Source organism: Panulirus ornatus, chromosome 38, assembly GCF_036320965.1.
Source record: "Panulirus ornatus isolate Po-2019 chromosome 38, ASM3632096v1, whole genome shotgun sequence".
Lineage (NCBI taxonomy): Eukaryota > Metazoa > Arthropoda > Malacostraca > Decapoda > Palinuridae > Panulirus > Panulirus ornatus.
Genome location: NC_092261.1, coordinates 3752156 through 3771406, shown reverse-complemented (window position 1 = coordinate 3771406; position 19251 = coordinate 3752156). Strand labels below are relative to the sequence as shown.

The 19251-nt window shown below is 36.9% G+C and overlaps 3 protein-coding genes across 7 annotated transcripts in view; 2 read left to right on the top strand and 1 right to left on the bottom strand.

The window, feature by feature from the left end:
- Positions 1-10357, bottom strand: part of LOC139760810 (venom allergen 5-like) — a 155225-nt gene extending 144868 nt beyond the window's left edge. For 2 of the 3 annotated variants that reach the window (XM_071684444.1, XM_071684449.1), the window contains exon 1: positions 3727-3873. The gene's annotated coding sequence lies outside the window, so the exon portion shown is untranslated. Of the gene's footprint in view, positions 1-3726; positions 3874-10340 lie in introns of those variants that run through there. The other variant, XM_071684445.1, reaches the window with a different exon arrangement.
- MED31 (mediator complex subunit 31) lies at positions 5199-16122 on the top strand. 3 transcript variants are annotated; one of them, XM_071684453.1, is made up of 5 exons: positions 5204-5418; positions 7263-7324; positions 12545-12628; positions 13559-13655; positions 14670-16122. In XM_071684453.1, exons 2-5 carry the CDS (start codon positions 7282-7284, stop codon positions 14941-14943), a joined length of 498 nt encoding a protein of 165 aa, XP_071540554.1. In that variant the 5' UTR covers positions 5204-5418; positions 7263-7281; the 3' UTR covers positions 14944-16122. The 3 variants fall into 3 exon arrangements, with proteins under 3 accessions (XP_071540553.1, XP_071540555.1, XP_071540554.1); XM_071684452.1 differs by lacking the exon at positions 7263-7324 and having other exon boundaries at positions 5199-5418; XM_071684454.1 differs by lacking the exon at positions 7263-7324 and having other exon boundaries at positions 5200-5227.
- Positions 15051-18787, top strand: LOC139760811 (sentrin-specific protease 8-like). The gene has a single exon (XM_071684450.1). It carries the CDS (start codon positions 15051-15053, stop codon positions 15678-15680), a length of 630 nt encoding a protein of 209 aa, XP_071540551.1. The 3' UTR covers positions 15681-18787.
- Positions 18788-19251: the final 464 nt, after the last annotated feature.

Here is a 19251-nt window from a genome sequence, read left to right as displayed (position 1 = left end):
AACACCCTCACACCACACAGGCACATGAGAGGCTGGCCAGCCATGCATGTCTAAGCCACACCTGTTATCCCCGGTCCCTACTTGATATCTCGTGGGTGTGGGGAGGGTGGGTCCGGCATGCAGTGGAAGCACCCCGCCCAGCCGTGCACCCACTACCGAGCGTCGACGATACTCACTCCGGGCTCGACCCAACTCTGTCATGCATGCCGACACTTCTGCCAATTAAGCACGATTACCATGCGCTCAGACGACCATTTAACTGAACAGGTGTACAAGAAATATCTATATATACCTTTTTTTTTCTCCTTGTTTTCTTAGCAACCGGCCATTAAACTGAGTCAATAAAGACTTGAGTTTGAGAGTAAGGCTAGGAGGCGGCGAGCGCACCTTCACGTCCATGTCTGCTGGTCATTTTAATCGAGCTGGAGAGAGAATAAAAAACACATCTCTTAAATCATGTACGGGAACCGCCCGCCACTCCCACAAGAATTCAAGGCGTTCCCAGCCACCTGGTCCTTCACACAGCTACGGCACACAGCGCACCTCTCTGTACCCTACGACGTCTCGGAGCCCACGGTACACAACGTACCTCGCTGTACCTACGACGTCCTGAGCCCACAGTGCCACGGTACACAATGCACCTCGCTGTACCTACGACGTGCTGAGCCCACAGTGCCACGGTACACAACGTACCTCGCTGTACCTACGACGTGCTGAGCCTACAGTGCCACGGTACACAATGCACCTCGCTGTACCTACGACGTGCTGAGCCCACAGTGCCACGGTACACAGTGCACCTCGCTGTACCTACGACGTGCTGAGCCTACAGTGCCACGGTACACAACGTACCTCGCTGTACCTACGACGTGCTGAGCCCACAGTGCCACGGTACACAATGCACTCGCTGTACCTACGACGTGCTGAGCCCATGGTGCCACGGTACACAATGCACCTCGCTGTACCTACGACGTGCTGAGCCCACAGTGCCACGGTACACAATGCACTCGCTGTACCTACGACGTGCTGAGCCCATGGTGCCACGGTACACAATGCACCTCGCTGTACCTACGACGTGCTGAGCCCATGGTGCCACGGTACACAGTGCACCTCGCTGTACCTACGACGTGCTGAGCCCACGCTGTCATAGTTCGGCGAAGTTTTTGTTCCTAGGGGGGAAAGTATGGAGACGCTCAGGAGGCGTAACCTAGTACAAGACAGAGAGGACCCTCGGGGACACTGTATCCTGCATTCCTCTCACCTTATAAGAACGACCGAACCCTCAACTCCTCCTCCTCCTCTCTTCCTCCTCCTCCTGTAGCTGCTACTGTTCTTCATAAACCCCCGCTACGCCCAAACACTAACCAACTAACTGACCCTCGCCACACCTACTCCAAAACCTCTTGGGAGGCGAGACTGTTTCTCTCTGACTCTAACAATATCCACACTGCTTCCCACAAACTCTCGTCATGCCGATACTGGCCCCTAGCTAATGTGGGAGGAGTGGGAGCTAGCAGAGATCAGATATAAAGAGGTACCGCAGAGAGATGCCCAGGTCTCCTGAGAGCAATAGTGAGATGATGAAGTCTTCAGCAGCAGGACAGACAGTTGACCGAATCTACTGCTGCAGAACAGAGTACTGGTCAAAGTCTGCTACGAGAAAACAGAAGACTTAAAACTGAAGACACAGTCAACTCCTGTATCCCAAACAATATAAGACGGAATATACCAAACATTATTGACAACAAAACTCTAATTCGTCAAAGACACGGGACATCCAACCAGCACATATCTTAGGCAAATGTGCTTCTCAAAATAAGACCTGTACATGTAAAATAAGATGGCAAAGGAATGGACAATAGATTCAGAAGTAACTCCTATATAGGGAGGTACGCGGAGAAAATTGGCAGGGGCTTTGGGTTTGAGGGATGAAGCTATTGTGGTTGTAGGGCGAGAGTTAATGTTAGTGGGGCGAGAATCTGTGTGGGTGCGGCGAGGGTCAGTGTGGGCAAGGCGAGGGTATGTGTGGGTGGGGTGAGGGTTAGTGTGGGTGAGGCAAGGATTAGTGTGGGCGGGGTAAGGGTAAGTGTGGGCGGGGTAAGGATGAGTGTGGGTGGGGTGAGAGTTAATGTAAGCAGGGCGAGGAATAGTATGGGCAGCAACTTCTAATACATTTGGTTCATCGACCACCTCTCTGCCTCTGGTTTTCTTAATAATCTCCCTTTTCGCAAATAAGCACCGATCCTGGATGCTCTACACTCATCTGAAATTCTCTAACGGCACAAACTAATGTACCTACAGCTTCAGTCAGTGCCCTGGACACCTCATTCCAGTGTCCCCAGGTTCCTGTCCCACTACATCAGTCAGCATGATCTGAGGCTGTTGCCTAGACCTATCATCTGCACTTCCCTGTCCACTATGTTCGACGTTTTCTGTACTCTGGGTTATGGGCATTTCTTCTTGTTCAACAGCCTTTAGGACATCTGAAATGGCCCCTTGTGTGGTATGTCCAATTCATCTTATCTAGATTAAAATGGCCCAGACCGCTAACATTTTGTACAAATGCCGTGCAGAACACACGTTAGGGTGTCATTGATGATTTTGATAGCGTACCTAAGACGCCATTTGTCTCACATACTAAATTTCTATCATTGCTCAATAACGGAAATGCCGAAGGTAAACTTCCAATCATAGGGCATCTTTTCCACAGCTGGAGATCGGTAATATCAAATTCATGTGCGATCTCCCCATTAGCGAGAGCTCGTATATATTACGCCAGTCCTGCCATGCGAAAACCTAACCTAACCAAACCAAATTTACCTTTACCACTATCCTGCTTAAGAGACGAAAGGTTTGTTTGTTGGTTAAATGGGCTTAGACCTAAAGAACGGTAGGCCCAGCTCAAGGCCGTCAACCTTTAGATATAACCATCAAGCGAATAATCTTTAACATTTTCTTTCGGTGTTTAACATAGTTCTAAGATTACATACACTCTCGCTACGTATTGGGCCATTGAAGTGAAAGCAAGAATTCACTAGTTTTGGCTAATCATTGTTGCAAGATCTCGTGTGAATTTGTTATCAATTAACGTTTAGTAGAGCAAAATGATATTCTGCAGCCGGAAATTCAGCTAAAGCCTGCACTATACATATAAATATAAAGTATTTAAACATGAGCAATAATCTTTAAAAGTTTGCACTAAATAATAACAGAAAACGGTTTCATATCATTCTCACAGAAAACTAATTTACATGGCAAACTAAAACAATCTTAATTTCATTAATACTACTACAACTACTAACAATAATGATAATTATAATAATAATAATAATAATAATAATAATAATAATAATAATATCATTATCATCATTAATCACTATACAGCACAGAGAGCTCGAGGAGAGGACAAAGGGCGATTTAGATAAGTGTGAGATTTGTCGACCACTTATTAAAAGCTGGTATTCTCCCTCATGTTATGGTAAACTAGCTATTTCATAAAAGAATTCTAACCAATCTTCATTACCCTCAAAGTCACAATGAAAAACAATAGAATCAATCAAATGCATACTGTTATATGGCTACAAGTGTTTATCATAAGATCCATCATGACAAAAGTTTAATTCATTTTAAGAATTTCCCCTAGTATGTTTTCGGTAAACATAAACAAACCAAAGTTTGTTGTCTAAGCTCTACTACTTTCCCGTGGAACTTTAGTAAATGATTACTTACACACGTTGTACCCAATCACTGGTACTGGTACAATGAATGGGCATGCTTTCGTCCACTCAGGTTTGAGCTTCCTGTCGTACAACACAAGATCTGTAAATTTGTTGTCAACTCTTAACACCGAGGGTTGTTTTGATGCAAAGTATAAATGCATTGATAACCAGCGCCATCTGGCTGGCTGGGGCTTAAGTTTTCAATCTGGCGCTCAACGTAAAGGTTGTGTCTCCATGGTTACCATGTAAACAATTTCATTAAAAGTAAGTTCCAAAACAGAAATCGTAAGTTCCCAGTTGATTTCTTGGCGATCAAAGAACTTTATTGAATGATCTTAAGGAGAGAGTCTCGTTATAATTACATGTCGGTTCCGGCACCTTTGAATAAAAGAAAAATTTTGTAATTTATTGATATGTGTAAAGTGGGCTACACTAACCGAGGGAGAGGCAGAAATGCAGCTTCGTGTCTCACGCCAAGTGTTTGCGACTGAGAAGGTATAAATAGGGCAAGCTTTGATCAGTGAAAATCTTAGGGTTATACAAAGTAAACGTGTTTAAAACATAGAAATCTTAGAAATGGTGACCTCACCTAGCATTTCATTGTAACTAAGATATTCCCTATCTTCTAGATACTAGAATCAAACTATACTAATGTTTATGGCGTTCTGTCATGCTCCATGGTGAAAAACGTTCGCTAGTAACAGTACGTTCGCTGGGACGAAGCGAACACGTACGTCATAGCGATCAAAATTTTCATGTAAACATTATGAACAAAAACAAACAAGGAACCAGCGATTCATTTTTCATATAACGTCGAAAATAGAGTATATATCGCAGCTGTTTGTAGAAGTTAGGTGAGGTTCTCTTAAATTCTTAACCCTTATACATGTGGACCACTTACTTTGATATTAATCAACCTTTCATTTTCCCTGAGCTACTCATATACGTCATATTTATTGAGCAAGGATTACATTCTTGAAAGAAGAGGAAAGACCGAGTTGAAGAGCTGTTTGTATGGAAGGCCGGCGACTGAGACACTGACTTTACGTGGCTTCTTGAAAGGTTTATTTACTCGTTGTAAAAGTTTACTTCTCTAATACCATCAAAAGTTTAGGTGGAAACGACCTCAGATTTGTGTGGGAGTGATTATGTTGTAATTATACACACCATTGGCCATATCTGATCTCTTGTTTGGGAAAGGTAGTGGCAATATCTCAATAGAATCCAGTTCCCATAATTGGTAATGTAAACATTCTTCCATAATAAGAGGAGAATTCGATACTCCTTCCTCAGCCATGCAGCAGCGTCAGGTAAGAAAACCAATAGCAAGAGCAAGAATGTCTAATTTTACCGCAGAGAACTTGTAATCTTCCGTATTACCGTAACGATAACGTTGCTTCATTGTTTCCCTTAGTATTAAAAGTGATTGTTATGGGAAATTAGGATTATATGTGACAAAATTGAGCATGTAAGTCTAGAAGAGAGTAAGTGTGGATTCATGGCCGGCAGGGGTAAGTTGTTTACGCGAGCCTTGAACAGGGAGGTGCAAGACGGACCAGCCTCTCTCACCCAGTGGTACTGCATTACACCCTTGAACAGTGTGCCTGCTGACTCTTTAGTGGTGTAGACTAACCCTTTTAACTCGCTCCAATGCCTAGAATGAGCAGAAAATCGTCATACTCTTACCATGGAGTCAGTGAAGGTGGGTTGCCGAAGATTCCCTCTTTAAGTACGAATTCTGTTACAGCCTACAAGCTTGAGGTTAGGCTTTAATTTCATATTTGTGGAGCGTAGACTTTATAATGGAAAGGTGAGGTTGACTTACAGTCATCAATATTAGAGCCTTAATTTGAGAGGTATGTAACGTAACTTGGGAGATGTAATATTCCCTTAAATGGTCAAGGAGTTTATTTATATCTTTTAAGGCTAAAGTCAGTGATTAATGTTACACTGCTATTTGTTGGGTGGAGTGCGCCAAAGAACAGTTTTAAAGGGTATAATTTAAGAGTTTGTTGTCCTGAACTGTCGAGAAATTATTTTTCATTACAAATTTTTCATGGGTCATTTTCTTTTTTCTCTATAAATGTTTTTATGCTAGATACTTAGTTAATTTCCTCATCTCTCTTAGGTTAAGTTATTGACTGATTTTATTTTGTAGTGCAAGTGTAGTAAATAGAGAATATAAAAACATATGCAGAGCATGAATTTTAACATTGTTATATTTAAGATTACAATAGTTGATCGTATTGTTATATTTATCAAGGAAATTGTGGGAGTAATTAATTCAGTTTAGGGAAAACATGTATAAAAAATTAATAGAATATCCAGAAACCTTCATCTAATTTTACATCGTAGCCAATATGGTAGTAGAAATATACCAGTATTAATTAAGTTTGCTGCTAGGAAGCACATGTTCTTTTGCTATATCGTTTCTTGACATTTTATGCCATTTGCATCATCATCGTGTTGAACAAATATATTTTGATATATTAAGGTTGTTGGGGGCCGAAGCTGGCTTAATGATTCCCTGATAGCACTCTGTGCTTTTTCCCTGGTTTTGAAAAAGAATAAACACTGAGCATTAATCAAAGAATAGCTATAATAAATATAAGAATGTATAGGTAGGAAGTAAGAACAGACTTAGATAAGTGTGTTGTGCTTTTAGGTAGATGTTATTTAATAATTCTTTTTAAAGTAAGAATTTAATGTTTAGCACGTTTTATCTTAGTTTCAATGATAAATATCAGAATCTAGGTTATGTTTGTTGTACACAAAATAGAAATAAGAATGTTATCTGTTGATTTGTAAGGTTTTTCATACTTGAAATGCATCCAGACATACATTACTCTTATCAGGATTTTAAACAGTAGCATTTGTCCTGATCATTTTCTCTTTAATATAGAGAACCAGTTAATCAAAATCCTTAGAATGATCATCTTGTCTATTTTATCATGTAAATTTATCTAGACTGGACTGTTAATATATTCAGTCTCCACATAGGTATTGGTATTTTGAACACCACTGAATTTATGGTTTACCATCCAAGCATGGTGCACTCCACTCATGTAAATGAAAGTGTAAGCTTTGGGAAGGTTATCTGTAATGCATCCATTACTCTTATAACTTCAGAAACTTAATGAGCTCTGCTGTATTCCAATAAGTTAACATGAGACTGCTCTGCATGCTGCTGCTTTTGAATCCACATTCTAGTTTGTTTTGTGCAACACTAGTTTGAAAATCAGTTTGTTGTTACGTTTGCTTTCAAAAATATAGAATCCACAACATTAAAGGTTCAGATATTTCAACCAAGTGGCCATATTTAAGGAAATGGGCATATTCATATCAGCTAACTTTGATAAATGATTAAAGAGAATGGTTTAATTGTTAGTTATGATTTTTTTCTTTGAACTGCCTTGGAGGCTTCCAGAAAGGATATTACTGTATATCTTTTGTTGATATGCCACATTTAAGATAATTTTAACTGTAGCTAAATTAGGTATGGGCAATTTTGAGCTAATTACACTTAGTCCTGGTTTTCATTTGCAGGGTAATATTTAAATAGGCAATGGTGTTGAGCTGTATGTGTGAATGCGGAAGAGGTACGGTAGGTAAGTGTTGTTGTGGGTTCTTGAGTCAGTGCACCCATTCTCATCAATTGACAAGAGAACTGAAGAGCAGGACAAGAATAAGTTCAGTGATTGGCTGTGCTTCTAAATAGTTTTTTGGCTAATCAATAATGTATAAGTGGTTATTCTTTTTTTTTTAACAAGAAACTGATGCAATAAAGTCAGAACACAGATGTTTAGTTGAAGGACAGAGGATGCTATTTTGTTATTGTGATCTTAAATTGTGTTTGCCTTCAGTTTGTTTTCTTAAATACATAACATGACATGTTCTATGGTTTGAGTAATTAGGTTAGACAATATTTTCTATTTCATGTTGATCAAGTTAGATTAAATATTTAAGGTTTCATACGGAATTCATGAAGATTGGGCACTTTTTCTACCCCTTTAGGAAATACGTTTTGCATACCTTGTGTTCAAGATACAGGTACCCTCTGCTTATGTTTATTTAACTGAAATTTTCCTTAGGATTAATTATGAATTCTCGAACCAGTTTATTTACTGGAAGGCTTCAGGACTCATGGTTTTTGCACTTTTCTTCCCAAAAAATTTAAAGAAGAAATTACTGAAGATGTTATAAGATGTTACTGATAGATATATAGGAAAAAAAAATTAGAATGGAATCCCATTGTAGATTAGGATGTAAAGAAAATATACAGGGAATTATAGATTTTGCACTTAAACAAAGCTTTTATATATTTTAAGGAGATTCTTATTGGGTCTTTAATATAGATTTTTTATTTTTGTTTTGAAAAGAACATTTTTTTTTTTACCTTAATTTGCATATAAAAGTTATTTGGCTGTAGAAGACAGTCTTATGTAAACAACCACTGATTTTTTCATAAGCATTATTGTAAGAAGGTATAATGTACTTTATAAAAATTTAATTTTTTATATGTATAAGAGGTTGGATTAGGTATCATCAACAAAACAGTATTGTTATCTTTGAATTTTATGGCATTTGAAAAAATAAGCAGTTACTACAAATGATCTGGTATGGTTGCTATTCCTGCTTTCTTGTTTTACAGAGGCTCTCATATATCATAGAATCCCTTTCTCATGCCATGGTCATTGACTTGCATTTTTGAAATATATTTTTTTTCATACTTGTTTGCAATTTCCTGCATTAGCGAGATAGCTCTAGGAGCAGACAAAAAAATGGTCTCATTCACTTGAATCCATTCTCTAGCTAACAATTGTAATGCACTGAAATGCCACTTTATTCAGTATTTAGATCTACTTTGATAACAACCCCAATAAGTCTTCAGTTTAACAGCTCACTTAGGATAGGAATCCATAATTATTTGGTACCTTCATTAAGCAAAATTCAATCATCCCTCCAGCTGCACTTAATGGCTTTCCTATCTTGTGTAAAGTTATTACCAATAAGGAAAGCAGACATACCAGTACATGACAACACCCAGGAGAAGTAACATTTTTTTTTGTCATTTGTTGCAAAATGCAAAGCATGGAAAATGTATTAATACACTTTTTGTTAACTGTGCAGAAAGCCTATTTAATTTGCAAAAATTATTTTGTACATCTACATCAAGTTAAATGAAATGAGCTTTATAATATTGCCTAAAATGGCTCGTCATTTAATGCGCTTTTCATGCAGGTGTTTATTGTAAACTTATCGAGCATGGTTGACGTTTCACAAGTTGTGTATTGATTGTAAGTTTTAAGTACTGTACATGATGCCATCTTTATCTAAACTTGGCATTGCATGCAGTTTACATTGTACAGTATACCTGTCTGCCTTCATTGCAGTGATTTTCTGAACTTAACCATATGTGTGTCATAAGAAGTTGTCCTATATTATTTGAAAGGATTTACATCTTATGTTTGGTTAGTACAGTATTTAACATCTATTCCAATAAAAAAAAGGACCTTGTAAGTGAGTTTGAATGCAGAGTTTCAGCATGTATTGCATCAGAGATGATAATGTAACTTAAAAATAAGGACAAACCTGCATTTATTGGCAGTTACTTTGTTGTATACTTTTTGTTGTAGAAAATAATTCTAGATATTTGTTTGCCTTTGAAAAGAGAAAGTCTTTTACTGCATACAGTGGATGGATAACAGTCAATAGCTTTCAAAGTTTTGAAAATACTATGAGGTATTGTTTAGTGAGCTAACAAATGCCCTCAGGATCCAGAATCCTTTTGAGTTCTCCATCTTCAGTACTCCCCCTAACATCTAACATCAGAAATGAATTTTGCTGTACATGACTTAGAGACATCATATAACATGCATGAGTTTTCTGCTTCAGAACCAGACTCCTAGAGCTCTATTGTTTGGGTATAAAGATTTTCAACATAGTTCAAATAAAGAGGTTAGGTGTAGTTCAAAGAAAGAGGTTTGTTGCTTGTATTATCTTGGCAAGTTGAAGAACTAATAAAGTATCTCCTTTATGCAAAGGAGGGGCTAAGTATTTCTAAGAAACTAACATCCAGTAGCAATAATACTGTTATAATTCATTTTAAAGAATAACTAAAGAAAACTTGGCCAGATAAATCTAACAACTTAACAGGCTAAGACAGAAGACAGCATGGATGATATTGTCTTTCACAAATGCTCAACCATTAGGATAATTCCAGTAGGCCGTTGTGGGGAAAGAATGCTATCATTCATACATACTTTGTGAAAGTCTTTAGTATGACTATTGAGAGACAGCACCCGTAATGTGCTCAGATTACAATATTGGTAGATTGGTATGTTGGGTCAATTATTTATTAACTCTTCCCATATGCTGATAGTTAATTGTACAAAATTGGATTAATCCCAGTGCGGGTTAGATCACATATAGGTAACTGTTACTCTTTGGGATTGGTTTGTTAAAAAATTGTAGGTTCAGTATCCCAGTTGTTTTGTCACTGACATGGCATAGTTAAAACATGTCCAATCAAGACCATCTTGAAGAAAAAGAAAGAAAATTCTAAAGGAAGGAGGGTTATATGAAGAGGGAAGGACAAAGAAGGAAGAAAATTCCGCAGCTTACCTGTTCACAGGACGGAGGTATCATAACGGCCAGCCTCTGGAGAGAACTTGTGGAAAGCAGCAGCCAAATGTGTACCACAGATCCAAACCTTGGGGGTAGGGACACATGTAGAGCTCATGAGAACAATGGCCAAAATTGTATTTATAAAATAGAGAATAGCAACATTGTGATGTTTGGAAAGTTGAAGAGAGGTGGTGCCTGGAGAATTAATGAGATGGAAGGCTTTTGATGTCAAGCTAGTTGATAAGAGGGTTGGAGATTGAGCCACCTCAATTATGTATGCCATACCCCATACTTAGGTAAATAAAATCTCTTTAGATATGAAATACCTGCTCACAAGACAAAAAATTATGGCACTTGTACATCACTCCCAGCACATCACTCCAAGCTTTTGGTAAGCAGGGTTTGTTATGATTATGTGGAGTTTGTGGAGGAAATAGGAGGATATTCCCATATCTAACATGATTATAACTACAGGGTAATGGTTTCAAAATTGAACAAAAGGAAGTGAATATATCTTTCTCCTTTTTAAGGAATATATCTAATAGCAAAATGAGATAATCATAGTGTAAAACATGTAGTACAGTATATATAATGTGAGTGCTACATGCTGGCTCTGCCTCATTACAAAATCCAGTTGTAGGTAAATGGGTACTCTCTCTTGTTCTGCCTTCTAGCAGAATCACATTTTAGGTACTTGTTGGTACATAGGGACTGTCTGTTTCTCAGTACCCCCAAGATAGCTGAACTAGGTAGATGCCACAAGAAATTATAATGAATTGTATAGATTCATACATTGATAATCAGTAATTACTTTTTTTTTGATGTGGGTGTAATAGATGATAAAACAGGAATAATGGCAACTCATTTGACACTCAGGCCTTATTCTCACACTGTTTAACATGTGCTGACATGACTACAGAACTTCTACTGTTTAACATGTGCTGACATGACTACAGAGCTTCTACATATTATGAGATAGTAATAAATGAAATATGCTTCTAATTATTTTCTTTGTCATATTAATTCTTTGAAACTGTAAGATTAAATACATATTTCATACTTGGAAAATATGAGTACAATTTGAAAAATATGAGATTCACCGGATTGGTAAGGATAACTAACTGAAGTGGTAATGGGTTAAGCACAGAAAAAGATATAAATAATGCATCACTTAATCAGTTTGACAAGAATACTATCACAGATGTTGCAGTCAAAGAGAGTGATGTGAAACAGTAGTAGATGAACTATGATAAAACTCAGCACTGAGACTAAATGAAGTTGCAGTGATTGTCAAAAAAAAAAAAAAAGAAAGTAGCAAAATCATTAAAAAAAATGAGATCTGTCTTAGATGACATTCAAGTAGCAGATATATACAGAATGGCACATTTGTCACTTGAATGTAAAGGAAGATCTAGGATTTTACCAAATCATGATAGATCTTTCAGTTTGACATCACATGTAATAAAAGTCCTTGATTGAGAGGATCACGTTGAGACACCTGATCCGTAACAACCACATCAGTGAAGGTCATCTTGGATTTATAATGTACTAATAAAGCAATTATTGTATACTGTGGCAAGGAAAGATACTGTCCTTGAATTTACAATAGCATTTGACAAGATAAAAAAAAATCTACAGGAAAAAGAACATAAAAAGGTTACATTGGAAAATAGTTGTAGGAGTTGTGTCCAAGGAAAATACAAGTCACCCTGTAGTAGCATAAGGAATTGTCACTATGTTGGATGAAGTTGTTTTATTAGGAGGTCCTCAAGGAGTAATGATATCTGACTAAGATGAAAAGAGGAGTGTAGTATGTTTTGCATAGAACACCAGAAGGGGACAAAGAGAAGCTGCAGGGAAGCCAAAATATGATATATGTAGATGAGAAAGAATACATCCCACGTATTCCCTGCTTGTCGTAGAAGGCGACTAAAAGGGAAAGGAGTGGGGGGCTGTAAATTCTCCCCTCTCTTTTTTGATTTTCCAAAAGGATATCATATGATCTAGAAATTATTGCATGTATTAATTCTGTTACCAGAGCTCATGAAAAGTCCACTTATGCAGCTTCAGAATTATAAAGGTTGTGTAACCCAGATCTAATGGAATTAAATGAAGAGAAATAAGAAAAAGATTTTTTTTAATGATGTAATACTTGCAGGAATAGCACACTTTTGGTAACATTTATATCTTTACCTTCACAGGTGAAAGTGAGGATGCACAACGCTTGAGATTCCAGATAGAACTGGAATTTGTCCAATGTCTGGCTAACCCCAACTATCTTCTTTGTAAGTGTCATAGGTTGATATTCATTATACAGTTCATAAATAGGTTTACCTTTCATGCCTTCATCTTTCTGATGAGGCAGGAAACTTTACCTTAAGTACAGGTGTGTTGCTCAAAAGTTCCATCTGATTCATCAGAGTTCTTCACATTTGCATTTCACAATGTTTTAATATACCTGTTGACGTAGCAATACATTATAATTATGTAAATATTTTGGTCAGATGATCATTTATCTTTAACTCCTTTCTTATACATGATTTTCACCTGCTAAATTCTTTGTACAAGCAGCAAGTAATTAAAATGCGTATACTTATAATTTTTACGTTTGCACTCAAAATACTAAAATGAATACTCATTAGGACTTAATGCTAATAAGTCTGTAAGCATAAGTGGAATGTAAGTGTGATCGTGAAGAGTGGCAGTAAAGTGTTTGTTGTGTGGCAACATGGAAAAGGGATTGATAAGTGAATAAAGACAGTGATAGTTCTGCCGTGTGAAGGAAAAGGGAATGAAAATTATTGAGAATTGTAGAGGAATGAGACTTATAAGCATGGTGGACAAAACAGTATGTGATTGAATGCGTTATGATGATTAGGGAATGTTCTGTTTAATGTTTTAGGAGTTGTATGCTTTGTAAATTATAGAGATTTTAGGAGTAAATAGAAGAGAAAGAAAATATGTAACTCAGAGCGATTTGTCTGAGGAAAGGGCATTTCAATTTGAATTGGGTTGAATGAATTGAAGTTGGAAAGGTTGCAGAAGTCTGAATGTTTGACATTTTACATTCCACTATCCTCATTGTTGCTTCATGAAGTATTGGTTATTATTATTATTATTATATTCCTATAATGTGTATTTTTTATGTATGAATGAAAACTAAAACTAAAAACTGACCTTAATAATAATGAAACCACATGTATTTCTCTCCACAGTCCTGGCCCAGCGTGGGTACTTCAAGGAGCCGACATTTATCAACTACTTGAAGTATCTGCAGTACTGGAAAGAACCAGATTATGCAAAACACTTAAAGTAAGTGGTCTGAACCATAAAGCAGATAATATAAGTAGTTAATGAAACTGTCATCCATGTAGACCATGAAAAAGAAAGACAAATGCAGGGAGTTAATTATTTATGGCGAGATGAGGATGAATCTTTGCATGGCTTCTTATGTTCCTGCTTTTAGAAAGAAGTAAACCTGGAGGAAAGGGTATCCAGCACCCCATTCCTATTTCTCATTCTCATGTCTTATGACATATCTTTAGATACATAAGTTCTCACCAATAATAACAATTTGTTTGTGTTAGATGGAAATCCTGTGAAAATGAAAACAAGTAGAAACAGCAAGGCCCTACAGTATTAAAGGGAGATGGGGCATTACAAATGGGGAGAGGTTATATTGGTTTAGACATTGGGGTTGGACATTCAGGAAGGATGATACTGAATTTTGGACATAATTTTTGGGCATTGTACTGGCAATCTAAAAGGAGAATGAAGAGAAAAGGATGCAAGAAATTTTCTAGCATCCAGATGTTCGTAAGACTGCTGATTGGTGAGGGTACCACCCACTTTTGTTAATGCAAGTCAAACAGATGTGTAGGATTGGAATAGCAAGAGAGTGCTTGCTGGAAAGACAGTTTCTTGAAAAGTATTTAGAGTATAAGGAGTGGGTGGAGTAAGGAATACAGAAATAGAGGATGATAGGTGGTAATAAGATGCTACATGATAAAAGATGAAGAACAGAGGGTGCACAGAAATAAACAGAATGAATAAAGAATAGAAAGATAATATTTTAGAATGGTAAATAGAAATAGATGCAAGGATTGCTCAGAATATTGTAGAAAGATATTGAAGGAGTATGATTGTGAGCCCTGTTCCATTACAAGAATAGTTGTGCAAAGATTATAGCATATATTTTGAACTTCTCTCATCTCTCATTCTGTGGAATAGGTGAAGGTAAATATTGTTCATGCATAGCTTGTATGTAGTTTGATATCAGGTTTACTTTCCTCATTACTGAAATTTTGAATTAATTTTCATTTTCAGGTACCCCATGTGCCTTTACTTCCTGGACCTATTACAACACGAAAACTTTAGAAAGGAGATTGTCAATGGTCAGTGCTGTAAATTTATTGATGATCAGACTGTTCTGCACTGGCATCACTACACTCGGAAACGTATGAAACTTTTAGAAACTGGTGCTAACCAGCAAGGTTCACAAACCCCTGTCTCTCAATCTACAGCAGTTTCAGGTGCCGCAGCACCTGCTACTTTGCCCACTAGTTTAATAAATGGTCATGGCCAGATTCAAAAGGTGTGAAGAGAAGAGCATATAAAGATTTATAAGGAAATTAGTTTCTGCAACCAGTTTGGAGCAGAAAACTCTGACAGAGTGATAGTTTCTGGAATAAAAACTCTGCTGCAAGTATGGGAGACAGAGTAATCCTCAGCTATCATGATTGTTTGATCCATGAATCTGATCTAAGACTGTTGGAGGGCCGAAACTGGCTTAATGATTCCCTGATATCATTCTGGTTTGAGCATCTACAGCATGATGTTTTCCGTGGAAGATCTCGACTACTGTTTATTAGTCCGGAGGTGACTCAGCTGATAAAGATGGGAGATGCTAATGAATTGCCCATATTTCTTAATCCCCTTAATGCACGATATAAGGACAATATTTTCCTACCTGTGAATGACAATTCATCAGTTATTGCATCTGGAGGAAGTCACTGGAGTCTCCTTGTATATAGTAGAGATGATAACAAATGGTATCATTACGATTCCCAAAGAGGTGCCAATTTTCGTGATGCTCGTTGCCTTGTACAAAGAATTAATAGCTATTTGGATAGGGATATACCAGCAACCCTAGTAGATGCTAATTGTACACAGCAAGACAACAGCTATGACTGTGGGGCCTTTGTTATGACGTATGCACAACGGGCAGCTGAGCAGGCTATAAAAGGCACTACTCTAGGAACCTGCTATGTTGACAGACAAGAAGCCAACCGCATGAGAGACCAAATTAAGTCTCTTGTCTACAGCCTTAAGGGGTGAAAACTGCACCCTGAAAATACCGTTCCTGCCTTGATCCTCAACTGCTAAACTGCCCTTATTAAACAAAATGAGCGTGTAGCGTGACACGTGTGATGCTCCTAGTTCTGTTACCTAATGGATGTAGCCTGAGTGGGAGATCCTGAGCTTCAGGTCTTTGGTTTTGCTGCTAGGTCATGATTGCTGTCATTATTTTTGTTACCACTGAGTGAAGAGCAGTCTTTTCAGTTGCGGAGTACCTAACCTTTGCTTCTTATAAGTTAATAAGTTACTTAAGCTAATTACAAGCTTCATTGTGAATGAAGCTTCACTTATCTCAGGTTATTGTTGTATATTCAGATGAGATTGGATCTTGGGTATGAGTAAGAATTATTGAGATATTAAAAAAAAACACAAAGTGAGTTTAGTAAAGGAAATATATGATTAAAGTTTTAATACCCCATAAGTATTTTTTAAGATGAACCTTATATATAACGGCAACACTAGAGATACTTTCAATTAACGTGTCACACATCAAGCGAACAGTCTATGGGAAACATGCCTAATTAAGTGAAAAGTCTCGTTAACCCAAAATATACACTAAAATGCAACCTTACAGTAAAAATATCATTAAAATGTGTAACATGGCTAAATAAAGTTATAATATTAACAAGGAATATACTGTAAATTTAAATACAGGCTAGAGGAACTTTTGCTTCATTTTTAGTATTTTCTTCATTAAGTAAACAAAACACTTTTACATATTTTGAAAAACTATTTTTCATTTTATTAGCCAGTGTGTAACTGCAAATTCATTTTAAATGTGTGCACTCAGTATTTCCTAATAAGTACCACTGATATGATTTGTGAAAGGTGCAGTTAATGGACATGCAAGTCAATAAGTAAAAGCAAGCATTTTTTCTGTGTAATTGATACTGTCTAGGTATGTGGTTGCTTCATGTGAGAACTTTGGTTCCACCCTAGCACTTAACTCTTTCCCACTTGGATTGCCACTGTTTGCTTATGTTGCAGTAAACAAATGTGGAACACTTTTGTATACATATACACAGAAATGCAAAAATACTTGAAAAAATATGCAACTTTAATGAAGCTTTCCCAGATGCTATTCAGTTTCTGAATCCTTTGTCTTTGTAAGTGATCATCCACCACCTCCCCAACCTATGATATTCTTGTCCTTTCTTACAGAGATTACCTTACCAAAAAACCACAAGCCATAGATAAAGTACACTACCAAACACTCCTCAAACAATGGCTTCCCAACTGAAGAATAGAATCCCCTAAAAATGCCACTGACATAGATCAGACATACACCTATACATCATATTTAATCAACCGTAAATGCTCTCAGATTGTGTACAGAAGCAAAATTCTGCCATCAAAAAGAAACCATTTTTCTACAAACAGGTTATACTATAGTGACAGACAAACTTCATCTGAGTACCTTGATTCCTATAAAGGGATCATGAGGCTACAATAACATAGTGAACAAGTTATTGTATTCATGATTTTATGCTCAGAATTGGTGAAGACCACTAAATCTATTGCACAATGTATTGACAATATGAAGACAGCTGCATGAGCCAACAAAATGTATAGAAGTGGAAGAAAAATGGCAAGCTTGACATAACTTATGCATACTTCGTAGGTGGGTATAAAGAAGGGAACAAATTTTAAAAGCAGTTGTTCATGTTCAAAGGATGGCACTGGGTCACAGGAGCTGATATAGCACAAAGTTCATGTCTTTACCTATTGACTTGCCCTTGTATTTACTTACTTGTATTCTCATCATATTTGTAATTTCACTTAGTATTATGCTTTTTCAGCTTGCATTGCATGACTTTTGGCACCATGTTATGTGAACATTATTCCACTCACTATGATCTTGCTGTTCTTTATTCTTCGTAACATGTAATACTTTGATATTTCTATTTTGTATTTATCCCTTTACGCTTCTAGTTTTGTTTTTATCGATCTTTTCTTCTTCCTCTATGAGCCTTTTGTGAAAGGAACGTATACTGTTGTGGTTTAATGTTTTCGAAAGATCCTGTTGTTTTGTGGTAAGGTAAGGGGCAGAAGACCTAAGGCCATATTTATTTCATTTTACTTCAGATATTGCTGTTGAACAATATTTGTTTTCCATTTGATTTATGATATTCATTTATTTTCATTTTTTGTACAAGCATTTTATTATCTGATTATAGTCTTCCTTTATTTAAATATTTTTTTCTGAGGAGATGGGTTACAGATTGTATTACAGACAGTTTTAGTGCAGACCAAATTCCCTTAATTACCCACAAATTAGTATACTTCCTGAGTGACCTGACATTTCTGTTAGGGTATAAGGTCTGAATTCTTTCTCATACAAGAATCATGATATATCTGTCTTTCATGTTTGTGTGGGTGAACTGCTTGTTCGACTTTAAAGTTCTTGCTTACTTTATAATATTCTTTCTAATGTCTTTGTCACATGCACATGAGAGGGTTTACAGGGTGGTATCTGCTCAGAACTCTGCTTTAACGAAAGCAAGTCATGAATCTATTCAGTTAGTATATGGGACATCTTTTATTTTTCCCTGGAAAACTATAGCTTATGTTTTCATTCTATTTTAATGTGTTACAGTTTAAACTGCATTCATAGGGATTTGTGGCTCTTAGATATCCTATCCTAATCTTCAGGAGAACAGAAAACATGAATATATGCAGATAACTGACCTGAGGCCTTAAAAGAAAGTAGTTATTCCCAGATGAGAATTAATCCTGCCCCATTATTATGCCAGGTGCTTAAAAAGTCCAGATAAGTAGGCAGAATTCACTATTTTTCTTTAGTTATGCTAATATTTCAATTACAAGACTTGAACTTGCATACACACACTTGGTGAATACAGAGTGCTCAAGTCTATCTGCATACAAGTTAATGATGTACACTTTGAACATATGGTGAAATAAATGGTAAATAGTATTCGAACTGTTTAAGGGTCTGGACTTCAGAACACCTTGTATTTCACATACACACTACAGATAGTTCATCTGCTACTAAGGAGATACAAACATGTATTAAGCACTAGTAACCTGGATTTGTAAGTGTTTAATAATAAAGTATATCTTTACTTGTTTTTGTTTGAGTTTATTAGTAAGGCAAATATAGGTAAGTCAGAACTAAGTGCTTAATGATCATTCATACAATTATATTTCAACTGTTTGGGATATTTTTAAGTAAACTTGCTCATTTGCCTTCCCGTATGTACAGTAGTTTACTCACAAGCCATCAGATTAACATAGGCAATGTAGTAGAATACAACTAATATTTACTTACTGTAAATAATACACAAGACTGTGTCTAGAAGGTAAACCAAAATATTTGCTTTAACACTGCTATACTCTCTGGCTAGGCTGTAACCAATATTCACATTGCTGTGATGTCATGCTCCTAAAGTTCTTCATATAGTGTTTGGTTGCAATGTAAACAGTCACAAAAATCTTCATAAGGGTCCTTATGAGCAGTCTGGTTTAGGCAAACATATTCATTCATAAGTTTAAACATGTATGATCTGATAATTATGGAAGTACCTCAAGT